This window comes from Tasmannia lanceolata, unplaced genomic scaffold (genome assembly GCF_043159265.1).
Source record: "Tasmannia lanceolata isolate RefF3 unplaced genomic scaffold, GAP_Taslan_0.1 ptg000019l, whole genome shotgun sequence".
Classification (NCBI taxonomy): Eukaryota; Viridiplantae; Streptophyta; class Magnoliopsida; order Canellales; family Winteraceae; genus Tasmannia; species Tasmannia lanceolata.
The window spans coordinates 6,234,327-6,254,447 of record NW_027518696.1 but is presented as its reverse complement, the minus strand read 5'-3'; the positions used below and the strand labels follow the sequence as shown (position 1 = coordinate 6,254,447).

The window sequence follows — 20,121 nt, the reverse complement described above, 5'->3', positions numbered from 1 at the left end:
CCTATACAACTGAATGTATTTTTGCCACTAAATGTGGGCCCCTTCCTAACATGCAATTATTGACCGTCCATTCAATGATCGGATAGTCAAGATCATCTGATCATCATACAATGGTGGAGCCCATAAGAGAGTCACTACAGATTGGCTAAACATAGGACCCACATAGATTGTTCCCAGAGCTTAGTGAAGTTCCTTCCTCCGCACCCTCTTTCCTTCTTCTTCCTCCTCTCTTCTCTCTCTGGCCTGTCTGCTGAAAAAAAGAAATGCTCCGGTCCCTCCTCAGAGCAGCATCGGCCACTTTGGCTCGAACCCTAAACCTCCAAAACCCCCAATACCCATCTCACGCTCTCTCAAACCTTCTCCTCCCAACAACCCCAAAAATACTCTCTTCCCCTTTTCCTTCCTTTCCCTTTTCTTCAAAATCATCCTCTAAAGCTAAAGCCTCAGCTTCAAAGGCCAAAAAAGAGAAAGGCAAGAAAGAGAAAAAAGAGAAGAAAGAGAAGAAAGGGAAAAAACCCAGCACTAAGAAGACCGGAAAAATCGATGATATCTCTGCTGCTGCTGCTGAGGACATCGATTTGAGCGATCTTCCTGAAGATGGTGCTCCTGATTACTCGGCCATCGATGATAAAACCCTAGATGTGGGTCCCAAGGGCTACCCCCTTTTCACCACTGCACAATCGATTTCTCAATTGGGAAGAAAAGATATCTGCACTTACATGGACTTTAGGTTTTTATTATCCTCAATCTCTCTGTCTATATATTTCTATGCAGTTTTGTAAGATGTTTTTGGTTTTTTTTGGGTTCTCTCTTACATCAGCTTTTTTGGTTACTCTTTCCACTTCTCTCTCTATCTCTTTCTATAAAATGCAATGAGTTTTGCAAGGGGTTTTGGGTTCTTTAGGTTCTTTCTAACATTAGCTTTTCAGGTTCCTCTTTCCTTCCCCCCGCCCCCGCCCCCTCTCTCTCTCTATCTCTTTCTATAAAATGCAATGAGTTTTGCAAGGGGTTTTGGGTTCTTTAGGTTCTTTCTAACATTAGCTTTTCAGGTTCCTCTTTACATCCCCCCCCCCCCCCCCCTCTCTCTCTCTCAAATGCAATGTAGTTTGTCAAGCAATTTTCGGTTTTGGGTTCTTTGGGGTTTGTTAGTGATGTGATCTGACCTTGGATCTTTTATTTTAGTTGTTAATTTTGCTCATTTAGGCATGTTATTTTGTTACATTGAGTACTTATTATCATTTTTAGTTTTTTATGTAGTTTTAATTGTGAAAATTCACCCATTGAGCTCCTTAAATTCTCCATAGTTGACCAGTTAGGAACCCGAATCAGTTCGCAGCATGATTGATCTTCTCAGAGGAAGATCAGCCTCCCGACCCTCTTTGAAGGAAGGGTCAGTCCTCCTCTGTGCACAAAAACACACTTACCTGATTTAAAAAAAGGCTACTTACATGTTAATTTGAAAACCCACTTTGCAGCTTCTTTCCACTCCCTCTAAAAATGCTACCCAAACCAATCCAATCTTGTATCTGCAAAGAAGGAAAAGATAGAAATGGAGATCAGGAAGGGGGCTACACAGGAACTGCTACCGGGGAGTTTATTTTCTTGGATGTCCTTACCACCAGCACAATCACCTTGTATATATAGGGTTTTCTTGAAGTTCCGTTAAACCCCCTTAATTGTGCAAACGTTATGGAAACCCATAATGTATGCCCTCAGGAGTTACGAGGCGGCCTGTGGTCAGTTGACATAACATTTCCCACTTGGCCACATTGGCCGAGTGAATTCCTTCTGTGTTTATGTCTGGGATATTTTCCCCAAACAATTTTTCTTGACTTAAAATTTCCAAGTCTCGCCCAGCTCACATGTTCGTTGAATTCCGCGGCTGGGATATTTCTCCCAAACACCTTTCTTAGACTTAGACATTTCTAAGTCCCATCAAGCCCACATGCTTGATGAATCCCGCACGAACTCCCTTTGTAAAAAGATCAACAATTATTCCGTCTGGGCTGTTTCTTGGTCTAACAAGAAAAAGGGTTGTGTAGCGAAATACACACGGGAAGTTGAGTATATAGCCTGTAGCATGGCACCTAGATACCGTAACCCTTATCTCTAAGACTCTTACCCATGCCAAACAACTAGATAGCAAACACACAAGCTACACAAATCTAAACTAATTTATTCCACCCAAGTGGGGCCCCATCTTGGTACGTAACAGGTTTTTCGCCTCTTCTCTCTATAAAATGTTTCATTTTTGGGTTCTTCAGGTTTATCTCTCATTTTAACTTTTCAGGTTCCCTCTCTTCCTCTCTCCCTATAAAATGGAATGCAATTTTCAAGCAAAATTTGGTTATGTTCTGGGGTTTTTATGTTCCTCTCCAATTTTAACCATTTTCTTCTTTTGGGGGGATTGTAGTATGGATGATTTGAATTCGGTTTTGCGAGAGGGATTGCCTGTGGGGATGACTAAGGAGTTTGAGGAGACAAAGCGGAGTGCCTTGCTCATCCGACAAAGCTACCTGGAGCTTCGTGATAATTTCAGGCGTGTTGTTGATCCACCCTTGCACGTCAACAGTAAAGGTGAGATTTTTACTAGCTTTCTCTGTCTCTTTTTTTTCCTTTATTTGATCAACTAATTTGTGTGGGTTTGAACAATTCAGTTTGAGTAGTTTATTGAGTTACTTGATTTAGTTTGTATTCGGCGAATGTACTGATTTGTAAAATATGCAGAATTCTTGCACATTGGATTTTTAATCATCCTTAAGGGTATGTTTGGTCGCACAAAAGTGAGGATGGCTTAGGGGTTTTGCTTGGCATTTGAGTGCCATGCCAGCAAAACTCCTTGTTTGGTTGCCAGTACACCATTGAAATTGCTCGAGACTACTAGGGATGTCTACTGCGTAATAATTGCATGTCTGCTTATGTGTGACCCTTGTCTCATTCCAAAGAAATCCGAGCCAAATTCCACAAAATGATGGAATTTTAATTGGATTTCTTGGGACTGATGCTTTTTCTCTCTCTTTCTCTCTTCTCCATCTATATTGGTAATGAGTCTAATGACACTCCCGACCACTATACGAGGCCGGCAACTAAATACAACTTACCACTGGTCTACGAGGTAAGTTCCAGGTAAATCCGAGGCTTGTCTCCTCCATGTTGACTACTTATACCACTACTATACCAGGTAAATGCCTACAACCAAACAGAGTTTAAGGTTCTTGGTGGGTCGTTATTACTAATCTTTTGCCAGTAAGATTAGAAACACAATCCTTTATTAAAGATTCAACCATCACTTTTACCTTCCTGTGGGCATGGTGAAAGCTGATACCAAGTGAAATAATGCTAGAACTGCATATCTTCTCCCCAGTATGTTTGTAGGCCCATGGCATTGGGCCATTAAAACTTACAAGAATCCACCGTGTGACAGCTAGAGAGTTTCCTTCCTCAATCGTAGGGCCAATGGAGATAGGTTATCAAAATCTAAAGGTTTGCTTTGGTCTTATTGAAGTCACTAATTAACATAGTCTGCATAAAATTATCGATTTGAGGCTGTAGAGACAAAATGGGTTGGTCCTTAGAACCCAATATTTGTTACTTGGCGGGATCGTTTTTACTATCAATGCCTAGATATTAGTTTAGTGAGAAGCTAATGTTTGTCAAGGGTAAAGTCGAGGAAGTTGGATAAGCAGAGAAATTTTGAGGAGGAGAGGAGCGAACTGGTTTAGGAGGTAGCAGAAAGAAATAGGGTACACAAATTATTTAGATCGTTGTCTATCCAAAACTGGTAGATCCTTTCACCTTCTTCATGAAAATCCTTCTTCATGAAAATTTTCTAAAGGATGCAGTAGCCGACCCCAACTAGTTTGGGACAAAGGCTTAGTCGAGTTGAGTTGAGTTTAGTCTATCCAAAACTGGTGGCAAAAATCTCGCTCCAAATGGATGAAGGTGACAAGAATACTGTGTTTTTTCATGGGATCACTAATAATAGGTGGAGGAAAAACTGGATTGGCAGATTGATGGTGGAGGGTGTAAGTTATTTGGACCCTATTGTCATCTATGATTTGGTCATTACCTTCTACCAGGACTTGTACTTGGCGGATGTGTCCTATTGTCCCAGATTGGATGTCCTCTTATTCTTTAGGTTGGGGATGGAGAGTGACCATGGTGTGATGCGCCTGTTGACCAGGTTATGGAAGATCCTGACTCTTCCACATGTTCTTGCCTTCTGCTGGAGTGCATGTCTGGGTAATATTCTCATGAAAGATTATCTTATCCATAGAATTCGCATGATCGCCAATCACGCTTTGATATGCATGGCGGACAGAGTTGGTGGACCATTTGCTTGATCTTTGGGATGGCCTCTCAGGTTTGGAGCTTTGTCCTCGGGCTTTTTGGGGTCTTGTGGGTGTTCCCGCGCTCGATTTGATGGGGTTAATTGTTGAGTCCTGGGTCCCTCTGTACCCCATCTGCCAGAGGGAGGGCATCTTTGGTGGCTACTGGGTGGGCCCTTTGGAAGGAGCATAATAGTTGGGTTTATTTATTTTTATTTTCTTATGGTAGCCGTTCTCCATCCATGAGTGATTTGTGCCTCTGTCCTCAGTATGATCATCATTTGGACTATTGTATCGGAGGGCTTTGAGTGAGTGTCAATGGTCAAACTTGGGAGATCCTACGCGTGCTATAGAGATTTTTCTGAGACGGCCCCGAAACAAGGGAACATGAATACAAAAATTGGGCGAAAGGGGTTGGACTGTTGGGAAAGAAAAATCTTTGAGGCCTTATGAATGTTAAAGAATTTCTGGTGATTTTTGTAGGTTTTTATAGAGAGGATATTGTCCATTTAGATATTGTTCAAGAAATTCATAGAAAGATGTGACTAATAGCATGTCAGCAGGCATAGAAATTTATATTCTCTTTTTTAGCCTTCGTAAGTCATTCTAGGATTAATCTAGAGTAGATGCTTAATGTTAAAAGTAAGGTTTTGGTTTTTTTGGCAGCATGTATATTAGTTTTTGTTGGAGTTCTCAAGAAAATATTGGATGTTCTGTTATGTTTACGAAATTAGAAAGCTTATGCTCCATGTTCAATCGTGTTAAAGTATGAAAGAATAAGTAACGCCTTATCCAACAGCTTAAGCTTTTGGAGTAACCGGTCGTTTCACATGGTATCAGAGCAAATGTCCTAGCAAAGTTCCTGAGTTCAAACCTCCTTGATGTTAGAAATCCACATGCAATGGTCAACCCAAAAGTGAGTCCACATGTGCCACATGTAGGCCAACCCAAAGAAAGAGGGGCCACACATGAGCGGGGTGTTAAAAGTATAAAAGAATAAATAATGCCTTCTCCAACAGCTTAAGCTTTTGGAGTAACTGGTCGTTTCACAAATCACATAGCTCACTTTTTTCTTGCTGACTCTCTTGATCTTTTTCTAATTCTCTATCATCCAAGAATCTTAATTTGCATTGCTAATTACCACGTGAAGTACTAGGTTGATTTTGATCGTTTAGAAATCAGATCTCATATGACTACTTCATTTAATTGTGATGCATGAATTTAATAATTTTATGAATGTTACTTTGGGTCCATGAAGGACGTTAATTTTAGTTTGCGTTATTTTTAAGCTATTGATGTTGATCTTGTTTCCTTGTTTTTAGGTCTGAAAGTTCGAAAGCAGATCGTCTTGGATGGCGCAGTTAGTTGTGGAAAAAGTATTGCACTTGCAATGCTTGTACACTGGGCTCGTAGTGAGGGTTGGATGGTTTTGTACGTTCCAAAAGGTAAGGAGTGGACTCATGGCGGGTTCTTTTATACACACCCAGAGACTGGTCTATGGGATACACCCGTTCAAGCTGCAAAAATTCTCCAGGTATGAATTTTTCTTCATCTTTTTGAGAAAGTAATTAAACAAACGTTTAAAAAGAAAGAAGAGAACTCCCATATAAAATCCCCTCAGGTAACCTTTAAATCTATGGTAATCACTTTAATTAAATTTTGAGTGGAAAAACTTTCTAAGCATTTGGAAGAACAGCATATGTTTACATATTACCATCCTTGTTTTGGACGGTTCCACTAAAACTAGCCTGATAGTCCACACCTTTTCTAGCCAATAGGTCGTATTGAGGGACTCACATTTGGACCAATTGTCAAAAGGAAATCTTTGACGGACGTTTCTTATGTTGCAATTTACCTACTATGCCTTTGATTTGAATGCATTTGAATTACCTGTAGGACCAACCCATGTGGACACATCATTGTCCTTGCTTGAGAGAAATTCACCCAGCCAGATACTTCACAGTTTCACACCTTGTCTTGCAACCTTATTATTACTGTTAAAGTATAAAAGACTAAATAACGCCTTTCTCTAACAACTTAAGCTTTTGGAGTTACTGGTTGTTTCACATGGTATCAGAGCCAAAGGTCCCGAGTTCAAAGTTCAAACCTCCTAGATAGCAAAAATCCACATGCAATGGCCAAACCCAAAAGAGGGGCCACGCATGAGGGGAGTGTTAAAAGTATAAAAGACTAAATAATGCCTTTCTCCAACAGCTTAAGCTTTTGGAGTTACTGGTTGTTTCACAATTACTATTGATGTTCCAGCTTAATGGGCCTTTTACGATGTAAGAAGACGCATTAAATGTGATTTATATAGGATCGCTTCGAAAGTTGGCTTTGAAGATTAGATGAAGTTTGTTTTGAAAGTAATAAGTATGAAATATGGCGTAAGCTTTGGAGGTTGGGAATATAGGGTTATTGGGAATGTGGGTAATGGAGTGAGCTTTGCTAGTTTGAGGAGTCTTTCAGGGTTGTTATTAGATATAAGGTAGGTGTTAATCACTTAGGATTAGGTTATGGGAGGACCCAAGGTATGGAGATGCCTCTTCTGCCCTCCTTAAGAGCTTTATATGGGATTGCTTCTGTTAATGATATTAGGGCTGTTGATTTCTTTGATAGATGGTAAAATAGGGTAGTGTTGGTACCTTCTTAGGAGAATATTTAAAGAGCACTAGATAGATTCTTTGACCATGTTTTTTTTTCACTGGTAGATAAAAAGGGCTGCCCGGTGCACGAGGCTCCCGCCATTGCAGGGTCAGGGGAGGGCTAGATGTATGCAGCCTTACCCCTGCTTTGCAGAGAGGCTATTTGCGTGACTCGAATTCGTGACCACCAGGTCACAATGGAGCAACCTTACTGTTGCGCCAAGTAGGGGTGCAAGTTTGGCCCTGTCAGCCCTGACCCGCCGTGAGCCCGAACAGGGTCAGGGTTCATTTTCTTAGACCCTGACTCAGGTCAGGTTAGGTTCTGGGTTAATGCCCCGGGTACCCTCACCCGGCCCGACCCTAAGTTTTCTATTATAGAATTGAACCATCTATGCATGTTTCTTTTGCTAATGTTTTCTATTATCTTTGATTTGTGTTTCTTTAGATTATTATTATTAATTGTCTCTGTTGCCCGTCATGTTGTTGAATTCATAGTCTTATTTTGTTCCCTTTCTATGTTTATTGATCATTTTGTTCTATATGATAAGTGGTTGCTTTATTTTTGGCACTCTTAACAGGTATTTGCACTAGGGTCAATTAGGGCCGGCCCGGCCCGGCCCTGCCCAATCAGGGCCAATCAGGGCGAGCCAGGGCCAGCACTGAACCCTGTAGGGCGGGCCATGGGTTGAGGTTTTTCGGCCCTGACTCAGGGTCAAGGTGGGTCAGGGTCGAGATAATGGAATCTAGGGTTGGGCTAGGGTTTTGAAAAACCCGACCCAACCCGACCCTGTTGCAGCCCTAGCGCCAAGGCTCGCCCTCTTTTTTTCATTTTTCGATGGTCTTGATTTTTTTTTTCGGGGGTGGGTGGATGGGGGGTGGAGAGATTTCTAGGAATTGGATTTGGAGTCAGAAGACTTTTTTTTGTCAACTCTTTCTTTTTATCTTTGGTAGCTGCGGTGTCTGTTGGGTCCTGGGTAGATTGTGGTTTTTCTTGATTTCTCCTATGGTGGTCACTTTCTTTGGTCCTTCATCTCAAAAGAGATGCTTCAACATTCACTGATTTGGTGCTTTCTTGCCTGCAAACTTTGGTCCTTTGTATTTTCTTTTTTGGAGTTTATTGGGTCATGCAAGGTATGATTTTTATTGTTATTGGAACCTTGGGCTTTTGTCTCTTTCCATCTAGAGGGCTTATCCCGTTGGAAGGACCACAGTAATAAAATTTTGAGATAAAGGAAAGGATTCTATGGGTTGAAAAAATATAGTTCGTCATATTATCTAATGGCCAGGCACCATGCACCCAAAAGGATTTTCGTGGTATTAGTTGTTGGGACGTGCAAAGTTGCTGAAATGTAATCGTAAGTGGCAATTTGAGAAGAGATGAAGTTATTGAAAGTTGGATTCCTTCTCTGAACCATATAAAGGCAAATCTTGATGGTTCTAATGTGCGGCAACAATTATTCAATCGGAATCTGTGGTATAATTAGAGATCACATAGGGGAGAATATATTGGTGTTTTTTAGGTTTTTGGGTGACCATTTTAGCGTGATGGAGGTCCTAACGTTACAACAAGGAATCTGATTGCTTTCACCACTTTTTGTGATTTGTAAATGACCTTGTTGTTTGTGGTGGAATGGTAAACATTATTGAGCGGGTAAATTAGAATGATGGATACCTTTGGAGGTTGAAGGATCCTATTCAGAAGATTAAATACATCATAAATCTTTTAACCTTACTATTTACCATATATATTGTGAGGCAAGCGAGGACGTGGACTTTTTGGCTAAAGAAGGGGGTGGGGAGATCAGACCTTGTTATCAGCCAACACTTTCTTATTCTTGAATAAATTCATCATCATTCAGAAACATGAGAAAAAAAAAATCTCATTTCCAGGGTGTACTGCAGTGTTGAGTGCAACCTTCCCTGCCCTTGGTTGTGTATAATGAGATGGAACGAAGAACAAGTAGCGACAAGTGTCACCAACTTGAATTCAGTACAAAAAAAGAAGAGAACAATTGCTGAGAGCACACTATACAGGCACACACACACACACACGCACGACATAAAGAGCTCTATCTACTATATCTTTTTTTGTCCTATCTCTCATTTTTTTTCTTATATCGGAGTCATTTCATCCTTTTCTTTCATCTGCGGGGGTGACCCTACCGTGGATCAAATCTGTCAGCCAATCAATTCATTACATTTGCAAAATAAACAGAAAAATCTCTTGACATCCACCCAATTAGAACTCGAGTGAAATCTACATTATCAATTTGATGGGGAAAACATCTTATTGATTCGTCCAAACTGAGCCGCTACAAATTCGTGTCTACGTCAACGGGAAAATCTTCAGATGGCTGGGAAACAAGCCAAGGTGGGGATTGTTGGGAAAGTTGCCTTGTTTCCCATAGCTTTTGGGATTCAGTTGAACCAAAATAAGAATGTCTATTTAGGATTTTAGGGAAGAGGTCTTTTTTAGGTTTTTGGAAAACCTAGTTATAAAGCTGTAGATACTAAAATTATCTAAGAAATTAAAGATGCAATTCTTTGATTTTGTCCAATCAACCAACACTTTTGGTAAATTGAAAAGACTTTTTCCGGTTGTTGAAATGCCCTGAGAATTGAACTGTGGACTCTATAAGAGATGTCACACTCACCTCAAATGTTTTTCCAATTTTCAAAAATTAATTAGCAGACAGTTCTCCCAAAATGAAGACATTCGTAAAAAGGTGGGGGTGGCTCCAATTGAGGAGAAGATGAGAGAGCACCCCTTAAGATGGTTTGGATATATCCAACGTAGGCCTTTCGATGCTCCGGTGAGAAGAGGCGACTCGCGCCAAATTGATGGAGTAAAAAGAGGTAGGGGCAGACCGAAAACAACTTGGGTAGAAAAAGTGAGGAAAGACTTGATAGCTAGGAACAAAACAAAGAACATGACCTTGGATATGATAGAATGGAAGAAAATGATCCACATAGAAGAACCCAACTAGAACTAGGATTAGAGCCAGGTAGATTCCTTTTACCTTCTTCATGAATTTTTTCTAAAGGATTCATTTAGCCGACCCCAACTAGTTTGGGACAAAGGCTTTGTTGAGTTGAGTTGAGTTGAGAATTAGGAGACAGTTCTCCCAACCAAGTTATTAAGTTGATCAAACCTTTCTGAATTGGCTAGAATACTCAAAGCCGATTGCTTAACTATTTTGATCCCAAGTCTGGCCAATCTTGTTGTCCCTATTTTGATCGGATGGCTGTGGGCCTTTGATCCATCAAGTCTCAACCTCAAGGGAATTACAAGTCATCCAGTTTGCTCACCACTAATCATGATAAAGAAGAGAACCCTCGTGTTGCGTCATTCGACCCCTCTTCTTCATTCAGGTCAAACCACGTCCTCGTGAGGATCTACATCAGGAGGAGGCACTCAGATTATATGGGATGCTGTTTTAGCCATCTATCTTGACAACTATAGCTCTTGACTTAGATATGTGCACAATCTGAACAACCTTTTTTTCCCCATCTTTGAGTAGTTTTTTTTTTCATGAATAACCTTTTTGGACACTAGTACAAACCCAAGAACCTCTTTGGACCCTAGTAAGCTTTTGGAGATTTGACAACCAACAAAAGAACTGCTTCACTTAGAGGCTATGTGGATTCCACTTAGGGGCTATGTGAATGTCTATAACACTATTAAGTTGAAGAGACAAGGCATTAAAGCTATACACCCTTCCAATGGGGCTAACCAGATGAAACTCATATAGGTTGGTGACTTGGTGGTATTTATTGAATTACTAATAGAAAACAGAAGAAACATGAAAGGCTTCAACTGATACATTATATGGCAGTACCAGAAAATGTAGGATTAACTGTAGTTTCAATAGAGTTAATTCTAGAGACAGGGTACTTCAGCTTACTGGTTCATCATATGTTTTGACAACGGCCATAGTTAAGCAAAGTTGGAACTTAGTGCCTTAAATAGTAAAATAGTTTCCTTTCATTTTTTTTTGTAGGTTATACTCAGATGTCTTAGAAATTTAAGCATTATGTGTTTTTTTCTAATTTACTGGGGCGACTTTCCAGGATTTTCTGAAATGCAATGAAGCGCGCTTACGAGAATTACCCATCCAAAACTATGATCCAATTCCCTTAGGAGAGGGTGCTGGTGTTGGTTGGATGAAAGATGTTGATTCCATGGCAATGCCTGATGGCTCTACTCTGTTTGATCTGATTCAAACAGGGCTTACTTACACACATGCGGCAGTTGGGGTAGTAGTTCGTCTACGGGAAGAGTTATCACTGGTGAAAGATATTCCTGTGCTTATTGCAATTGATCAGGTAAGTTAAAAACTACCTCTCGGTTCCATTTAAGGTTCTGAATTATCTCTGGCATAGGCAGTCTGTTTGAACGGCAGTGTTCAAGACCCATAAATAGTGAATTTGTAAATTTTGACCCCATGATTTCTATTATTTCTTCAGTATAATAGTTGGTTTACCTTCAGCGAATATGAGGAACCGGAAACTGTTCGTTCTTGCCGGCCAATTCATGCCAAGGAACTGTCAACGGTTCGTATTTCAATCTCCCATTCCATTGAACCTTTTATTTATGAAAAAATGTTTTAAATGTATCAATTCATTATCGAACTTTTCTTTCCTTTTTTATTTTTCAGACCTGGTTTTGTGACTCTTGAAGTCTCTAAATGGGATATGCCAGAAATATACCACCATAATTCTATTCTATAGTTACATATTTGCCTGTTTCTAACTTGTTCTGCTACCAATTTCATCCAGTACTTTCTTTTATCAGACACTCCCCTCCTCTTCTCTCTCAAATTTGGGATTTCCCCCATAAGTTGATATTTAGGGATTTTTTTGTAAGTTACTTTCTAAATTAACTCTCTCTCTCTCGCGCGCGCGCGCCTGCACTAATGAAAAAAATCTGAATAAGCGGCTAAGAGAATGGCACCTTAGCTACATAAGTAGGGATTTGTTAGGCAAATTCGCGAAAAGCCATTTCGAGGGTGATTTTTACACGTGAGAACACCCACACATGCTCACTTTTTAGTAGATATTGTCTTATTCCATTTATTCATCTGAGGTGGCTGTTCTGTTGTGCAAAAGTCAGCGCGAAATGGCTTACAGGGAAATTAGCTAGCAAATCCCACATAGGGTTAGGATCATCCTATGGAGATGATTTATGCAGTGGCACCTATTTACATCGTGACCCAACAAATGAATGGTTTGTATCATCCTATGGAGTGGGCCCCATATTTATTTTTTCAAAAAATACTGGACTTCATACGCAAACAACAATATAAAATCTTGTTTAAAACACTAACATTCTTGGGCCATTCTATCCATGGGTGTAAAATAGTGGGCCCACCCATCAGAACATGAGGTGTGAACAGTGGGCCTTACTACATCAAAATATGAGCTGTAAATTGTGAGCTCTACCTTATGCACGGGTTTGGGGGGGATGGCGGGCCTCATCTATCAAAACAAGATGTGTAAAATGGTGGGCCCAAAATGGTAAAACAACCCATTCTTTGCCCCCCCTGGAGCAAATTCCTGGCTCCGTCCCTGTTTTTATTACTTTATGGTAAGAAGTAAAAACTAATTGGAGTGTAAATGTCAGTAGCCTATATATCTATAATATAGTCCATATATACTTCTTTTGTATATGAAGATACTTTACCTAAACTCATGGACAAGGTTGGGTGCTGTGTTGCTCTTACAAATTATTTTTATTCTTTTATGCTTTCATCTTGCCCTGTGATAAGGCTTGTTTGGTATTGATTCTTCCTTTATTTTCCATTTGTAGGTGAATGCATTTCGATCTATGATGCATAATGACATGATGGTGGGGGCTTTCTCTCATTCAACTGCTGTAGGCAAGCTACGTCAACACCTGCCAGATGTTCCAATAGATGCCCGTGTTAACTTGCCTCGGTACAGCTTAGATGAGGCTGCAACTGTTTGCCACTATTATCTTAGGTATGGCTTCTAAATCTCTTATCTCAACTCAACTCAACAAAGCCTTTGTCCCAAACTAGTTGGGGTCGGCTAAATGAATCCTTTAGAAAAATTTCATCTATAGGATTCATTTCATAGAAGAGTGGCAAAGTTTACGGCTGGCTGCCAACCTGACGCCAACCCTCCTCCTTTATCCTGGCTTGGGACATGCTGTGAAAAACACAAGCGGAGTTCTTCTAAATCTCATATATGCAATTTATTTTTTTTGAAAGGTAACAAAAAATTTATTCTAAATCTCATATATGGGTTATTGATGAGTACCTACCTTTGGTATCGGTGGTACCACCTAGGGATTGAACCATTCATGTGAAAATGAATTAATTTCATTTTATTATTATGAAGTAAAGAAAGAAAAGGAGGAGGCTAGACGGAAACCAATTGATTCACCTTATTCCAAGGATCAACTACTACACCTTTATATCCTGCAACCCGTAACCAGTTTTCATAATGATCCCGAAAGGCATCTGTCTTTCTTAGAGCAAAAGCGGGATAGTTAGTTATAGACGTCCAGTCCTCGATCCCGTTGATTGAGGACCAAGGCAAGCAGGGACCCGTAGCGGGGGAATAGATATCCGATTCTAAACTAAATACGATATTCCATTCCGGTCCTCGCTAGCTCTTCGCTTGGTTGTACAAGGAGTATGCCTGAGGGGGCTACTACGCTCACCGTGCACTTGCATCACCACCTGAGCTTCGCTACCTCTTCGCCCAACTCCTACGCCTACCACGCACGAGCTTAAACTGTGAACGGCATAAACAAATGAAGCTTTTATTCATTGTACTACGTCTGGCCCACATGAGGATAAACTGTGAATGACAAAAAAAAAATTGTGAAATTGTTCGTCATTTTGATCAAGATTCTGAAGCAAAAAAGATGAATGATTTGGCCTACCGGGGGGAAGGAGATGGAAGAAACTTGACTAACCCATCTTTGTTTCGATGAGCACTCCACCGCTCCCCTTGAGCGATATTAGATGCTGGGCAATACTCATGAACTGCCATCTACCACAGCACCGGGCGGCTCACCTGAATGCCGAGTCTTCCTCCGCCGCCAACTCGACGTCGTCGTAACCAAGTCAGCGTCATGACATGTTTCGATTCCTTAACCTTGTTTGTTCTGTTCGTTAGATCCGGTGGGTGAGGAGGCACCCCTTCTCCCGAAGTTACGAAAAAAGAATAATATAATAAAAGGTAAGGAAGGATATAATAGAAGGTACCTAGATGGCTCATGGAGAACGAGCTGGTGGGAAAGAGCTGGAGATCGTGAGAAGCATTTCCACACAAGGAGCCCTTGAGAAAGTAATCGGCTGGGAAGTGAAGCTTCTAGAATGCCGACTACATGGGAACAGATTAAGGATAATCGAAGCTTCAAAGTCAACTGATGTTCTTGCACCAGTAGCGGTGGGAGAAGCCTCACCTCGTCTCTAATAAGGCTTGGGACTAGCAGCCGGGTCAGTAGGACTGTGGTCAGAGTGTTCAGATAGGATAGAATGACCAAAAAGATGAGAATCATTAATAGCACTGTAGTAGGGACTCATCAATAACGACACGATTCTCAGGAAGGAGGACACCTTCCTTTGCTAGTGCATATGCCATTGAGTTTGCTGACAGCCTCCTGTGCTCAAGCTGGGGTCAAATAGAGCGAGCAAGGTCACGTATCGTATCGAGAGTGCAAGCAATTCTCCAGGGACCGGAGCTCGGACTATCGGCCCATGCAATCCCATTAGCTGAGTCCCCTTTGATGATAAGAGGACTTAAATTGTGACTCGCAAACCACCTCAAAACGAATAACAACGCTCTAGCCTCCGCTTCGTTGTCATCGCAAAAACCTGCTGGACCAGAGAATCTCATGACAGAATCACCCTTCGTTTACGCAGCACACCACCAATGCCGGCGTTGCCCGGATTCCCCATAGAGCTCCCATCTAAGTTCAGTTTAAACCATCCTTCCGGTGGTGGAACCCATTGAGGTTTAATTATAACCTTGTTAGATTTCCTTTCTGAGATCACTGCATGAGAATTGTGCAGGATGGAGCCGATAGAGTAAGTAGTTCCAGCCCCAGCTTTGGACCACGCAATAATGGCCAATTTAATATCCAGTGTGATGTGGTTCCAGCTCTTAATCTTGTTATTAAAAATGAGATTGTTCCTCTCAAGCCAGATCAACCAACCACGCATTTTTCCTCTCATATATGCAATATTGCAAAAGATTATTATTTTATTATTGTTCTCTGTGACCACGCTCATTTCTGTGGCATATTGTCATAAGGAAAGCTGGTTGGTTGATCAAGTGGTAGTTGCTCAATTGAAACTTTGCAATATTGATGAGCCTTGTTTTGATTGATTACTTGTTTTATTGATGATTTACAATCTTAAGTTCCATGGAACTGAATTGGCAATTGAAAATTTCTAGATAAGAGCAAGGTTTTAAATTTCGACCGAAATCCGAAATTTCGGGTTTCGGTTGATACCGAAATCGAAATTGGTTTAACTCGAAACATTACCTTATTTCGACCGAAATTTCGTTTTCCTGAAATTTCGGTCCGAAATTTTAGGGAAAATCACGTTAAAATCTATATTTTATTCATTATTTAATATTTCCCTGAAATTTGGGGCAAAATTACCGAAATTTCGGTAATTTCGCCTGAAATTTCAGCCTAGATAAAATCAAGCTTTTTTTTTATTTAGTCGGATTTCGAACGAAATTTCATAATTTCAGCAAAAATTTCGGTTTCGGTGAAGACCGAAACGCATTCCGAAACCGAAATTTAAAACCCTGGATAAGAGACATGTGGAAAACATTGGTTTCGGCCTATTTTGACTCACCCCTACACCTAGTTATAATCCTTTCTTCAAAAATGATAAGGAATTGTTGCTACCAATAAATTTTATTGCTCACAGTATTGATTTTAACCTCTGGTCCCCAATGTAACTTTCATAGTATCAATAAAATTGTCATCTTTTAAAAAAAAAATGATAAAGAATTGTATCATACATGATTTTAGTTTAAGTGCAAGTGATTGATTAGATTTTTAAACCAATTGCTTGTATCTCATGTTTTCAAATGTTTGTTCTTTTTCAAGTGAAAACTAATTGTTTGGTTAGTGTGAATTAAACTCAGTGATTTCATGTCTGTGGACCAACTCTATTTTATTGCTGTTGTTAAAATCTATGATTTGTGGACACGGACACAAGTGTCACGTTTCGACATTGATGCAGATTGTCGGACACAGCATTCCTCCAAAATTTAGAAACCGGAACAGGGATAAAACAGAAAGTGTGTGTGTGTGTGTGTGTGTGTGTGTGTGTGTGTGTGTGTGTGTGTGTGTGTGCATATATAATTAATTCATTTGTAGACACAATAAGATACTATGAATATAATACTGGAATAAGAGTTTGTTTAGGGTTTTAGATTTAGGGGAGGGGATATAACAATAAATATTAGTTAAAGAAGATTTAAAATAAGAGTTAATAATAAAAGAGGTTAGCACAATAATCAATAATAAAAAAGAATGTCACACCTGGCATGGTAAAAAAATGTGTTGAAACACCCACATTAAGTCTGGCACTTCTAACATTACGTTTACAGTTTACTAGTGTCGAAAGGAGTGTCAACACGTATGGACACACGCGTTAGTGTCGACATGACACGACATGCGTGTTAAGAATAAATTCAAAGTATTTGCTAAATCATAGGTTAAAATCATGCTCTTTAAGTTGGGAGAGAATTCTGAGAAAAGGAAAGAAACTGAGATCTTCCATAATACAACTTATCTGGTATAATGGAAAGAAATCCATGAATGCAACCATTCCAACATGACTTTGGAGATACACAAAGGGGCAATCCAATCTCATCTAGATGAATTCAATACAAAGACACAGTGGGAGTTTGAGTCTCGTGGCTAATCTAATTGTTAGGAGTGTGCATGCCGTAGGGCATTATGGTCTCTGTACTTTATCTAAATATAAATACATAAGTGAGGGGGAGCTAGACTCCAACTTACTCATTCTCTTTTCTATTCTCTTCTAACATTGTATCAGAGCCCCTAGGGTTTGGCTCCCTTGAGACCTTCTTGGAAGAACCCATCTTCCTCCCCTCCCATTTGACAACCTCCATCTTCCTCCTCCTCACCCCATGCATTTCACGCCTCACCTCACCCCTAGCGTCATAGGCTCCGTCTGTCTCCACCCTTGCCGCCGCAGACCACCTCCCTTCTCCAACCCCACGCCGCCTCTACCACCCTCAAGGGCCTAACAAGTGCCGTAACCCTCCCCACCTCCTCCACCGGTCCCGTAACTCCCTCCCACCTCCTTCAACAGTGGTGTAACACCCTCCCACCTCCTCCAGCAACGCCGACGCCCCGAAAACCCTTTTCTTGTTTAAAACCCTACTTCCTCTACCCACTGGAAAACCTAATCCTCATCTCATAGTTCATACTCTTCTTCATGACCTAAATCCTCTGCCTTTGCTTTTTCTTCCTTCCTACGGCTCCGATTCACTTGCAAGCTAGTTGTCTCATCCACCTTGCCAACCCTATCATGTCTATGTCCCCTATTGATGAGAGAGAGAGAGAGAGAGAGAGAGAGAGAGAGAGAGAGAGAGAGAGAGAGAGAGAGAGAGAGAGAGAGAGAGAGATCTTATTGAAAAATGAAAAGTGAAAAACAGAAAAAGACACAAAATCAGAGATTGGCCAATAACCAATTCCACCCTAGAACCCCTTGAACAAGGGTATGAGTAATGAGTCTGTCTAGTCGTTTCAGAAAATTCTACTTCGACGAAGATTCTGTTATTTAACTAGGCACCAAGAATTTGAACCCAATTGAACACTGCCAAATATCATTTGAACAATGCTTCATGTCGTAGACTAAAACTGTCATTTGTCATCTGTCTAGTCATACCCAATTGGGTTTGCAGTAATCATCTTCAATTGCAGGCAAAGACTCATCCGACAGGACGGATTTTCGGAGGAGAAATGGAAAAAGGTTTACTACTTAGCTAATGGAAATGGTGCAGAGATGAGATGGTTGGTTCCTTTCATTTAACAACTGCAGAAAGAACTGGTCACCAGCACTGAGGCGACAATTCAATTATTTTTCCGACAGTTAGTTCACAGTTTCCCGTCCAACATCGCTGAGATCATTCCTTACCATGATGGATTCATTCAGAAAGAAAGGTAACGTGAAATCATCATATTTTATGTGATCTTCCGGATGCTGCAGACATGCCATTGAGAATTTCTTCTCAGATGAAAATGAGTTGTTCCTGTTATGATATGATTCTTTCTTATTCCATTGGAGAGCATTCTGCTCTCATTTTGGCTAAACATGTATGGGTCCCATTTTCAATCTTCTGTTAGCTATTAACTGCTGTAACATAGTTTTTATTTGGTGGCTTGTCTTATATAACTCATTATTGGTCGGATTACCATCTTCGAGTTATATCAGTCTCATCTTCAAAGGCATCCCAGCACTACTAAAGCTTACTGGTACTGGTAATGCTGTGTACGTATACACCAAATTTCAGCATATTTTTGTGCAAAACTTTGCCTCGAGGACAGTGTATTTATCGCGGAAAGATTATTTTACGGACTGTTGGACTCACTGTTAGGATTGCATGGCAAGGGTCGGCATTGACTATAACGTGAGATATGTGCGATATGGGCGGTTTCAGATGAACCATCATGAGCAATCCCCACATGGTCTTGGTCTCATGTTGGACGGGCATTTGATCATCTGATCAAGGCAGTCCATCAACAATGGGTCGCAGCCAGATCAGCGGACCTGATCATGTCCACGTGGCATGCACGATGTCACCTTCATTGTCGAGATGTTTTAAGATCTAACAATGATCCACCACTTCTAGAGGAGCCCCACATTTTTCATCACGGATGGGGAAGGAGAAGGATGGGGAGGTGGAGATTTTATTTTATTTTAGGCGCCATTGAATAAAGGAATTTTTATATGGTGCCGATCGTCAAGTACTGTCAAAACAGTACCCCTCTTGATATTTGATCCAACAGCTGCCTACTTTGTAAGAGGCTGCTGTTGGATCAAATATAAATATCAAGGGTGGTACTTTTCAAGTACCACCTTGACGGGACTTGACAGTCGGGCATCATATAATTTCTCTGAATAAATAACACATTATTCACAGAGATATAAAAAAAGATCGCAGCCATGAGAAGATTAGATTCAGAGAGTGTTTGACTAAAGGGAGAAGATGCGTTGCTAATGCTTTTCTAAATTAATGTTTCAAATATCCAAGGCTTTGTTCTTCAATCTTTCACAGTTAATAGGGAAAGAAATAAAATGGAATTGGAAATCACCATTTTCTATAGCAAAATCACATTATTATGATCATTTAGAGCTTTAGCAATTATAACATATTCAATCTTTCACGTGGTAAGGGGAAGATTTTTTTTTTTCCCCTCGGTGATTGATCTGTTATTATATTCGTAAAAAAAATTTAAACCTATGGTAGAAGTATGAGTAGAAAAATATGAGGAAATAGAAGTATATGCGGTGCCCACATGTTCAATGATCCAAACCTTGTATCTTCTAGGCCTCATTGTGGTTGAACCATGCACTAAAACCTTACTCTCATAGTCTCATGGGATCATTCTAACCCTCAGATACCAAAAAAGCAACGGTCTGTATTCATGGCCACTAAATACCATTGTAATAAAAATGTGTCACTCTAAGTTGGATATATTCAAATGACCCAATGATATTAGTGGGCAATACTATTGCTTGATCCAAACCGTTCATTTGATAGCCCTTGCTTTGGATCTCCTATATCCGAAAAATACTCCAATCATGCAATCATAAAATCCAATAATGTTTTTTTTTGTTGTTGTTGAATGTGACCCGTTGGCTATATATATGAACGGTTTGGATTAATCAAGATTAAGACCTTTTTTTTTTTCAATCGAACAGCTCTGATGACTTATAAGAAGTGGGTCCATGCTTTTGTGTAATGGATCAGAAGTTTGGGGTCATCCTATGGAAATGGTTTGATGGGCACAACCGGGCACATCAAATGGACGGTTTGGATCATCGTACGGTGTTGGCCGTACAGTCCATTTTGAAAAATACCGGACAATACGGGCTTAGACTATATAAAAAGGG

At 40.4% G+C, this 20,121-nt stretch overlaps 1 protein-coding gene across 1 annotated transcript; it reads left to right on the top strand.

Moving 5' to 3' along the window:
- The first annotated feature begins 151 nt into the window (after positions 1-151).
- LOC143852857 (mitochondrial 28S ribosomal protein S29-like protein) lies at positions 152-18,418 on the top strand. The gene is made up of 7 exons (XM_077362480.1): positions 152-730; positions 2,414-2,577; positions 5,651-5,862; positions 11,045-11,299; positions 11,441-11,527; positions 12,783-12,955; positions 17,928-18,418. Exons 1-7 carry the CDS (start codon positions 264-266, stop codon positions 18,034-18,036), a joined length of 1,467 nt encoding a protein of 488 aa, XP_077218595.1. The 5' UTR covers positions 152-263; the 3' UTR covers positions 18,037-18,418.
- Positions 18,419-20,121: the final 1,703 nt, after the last annotated feature.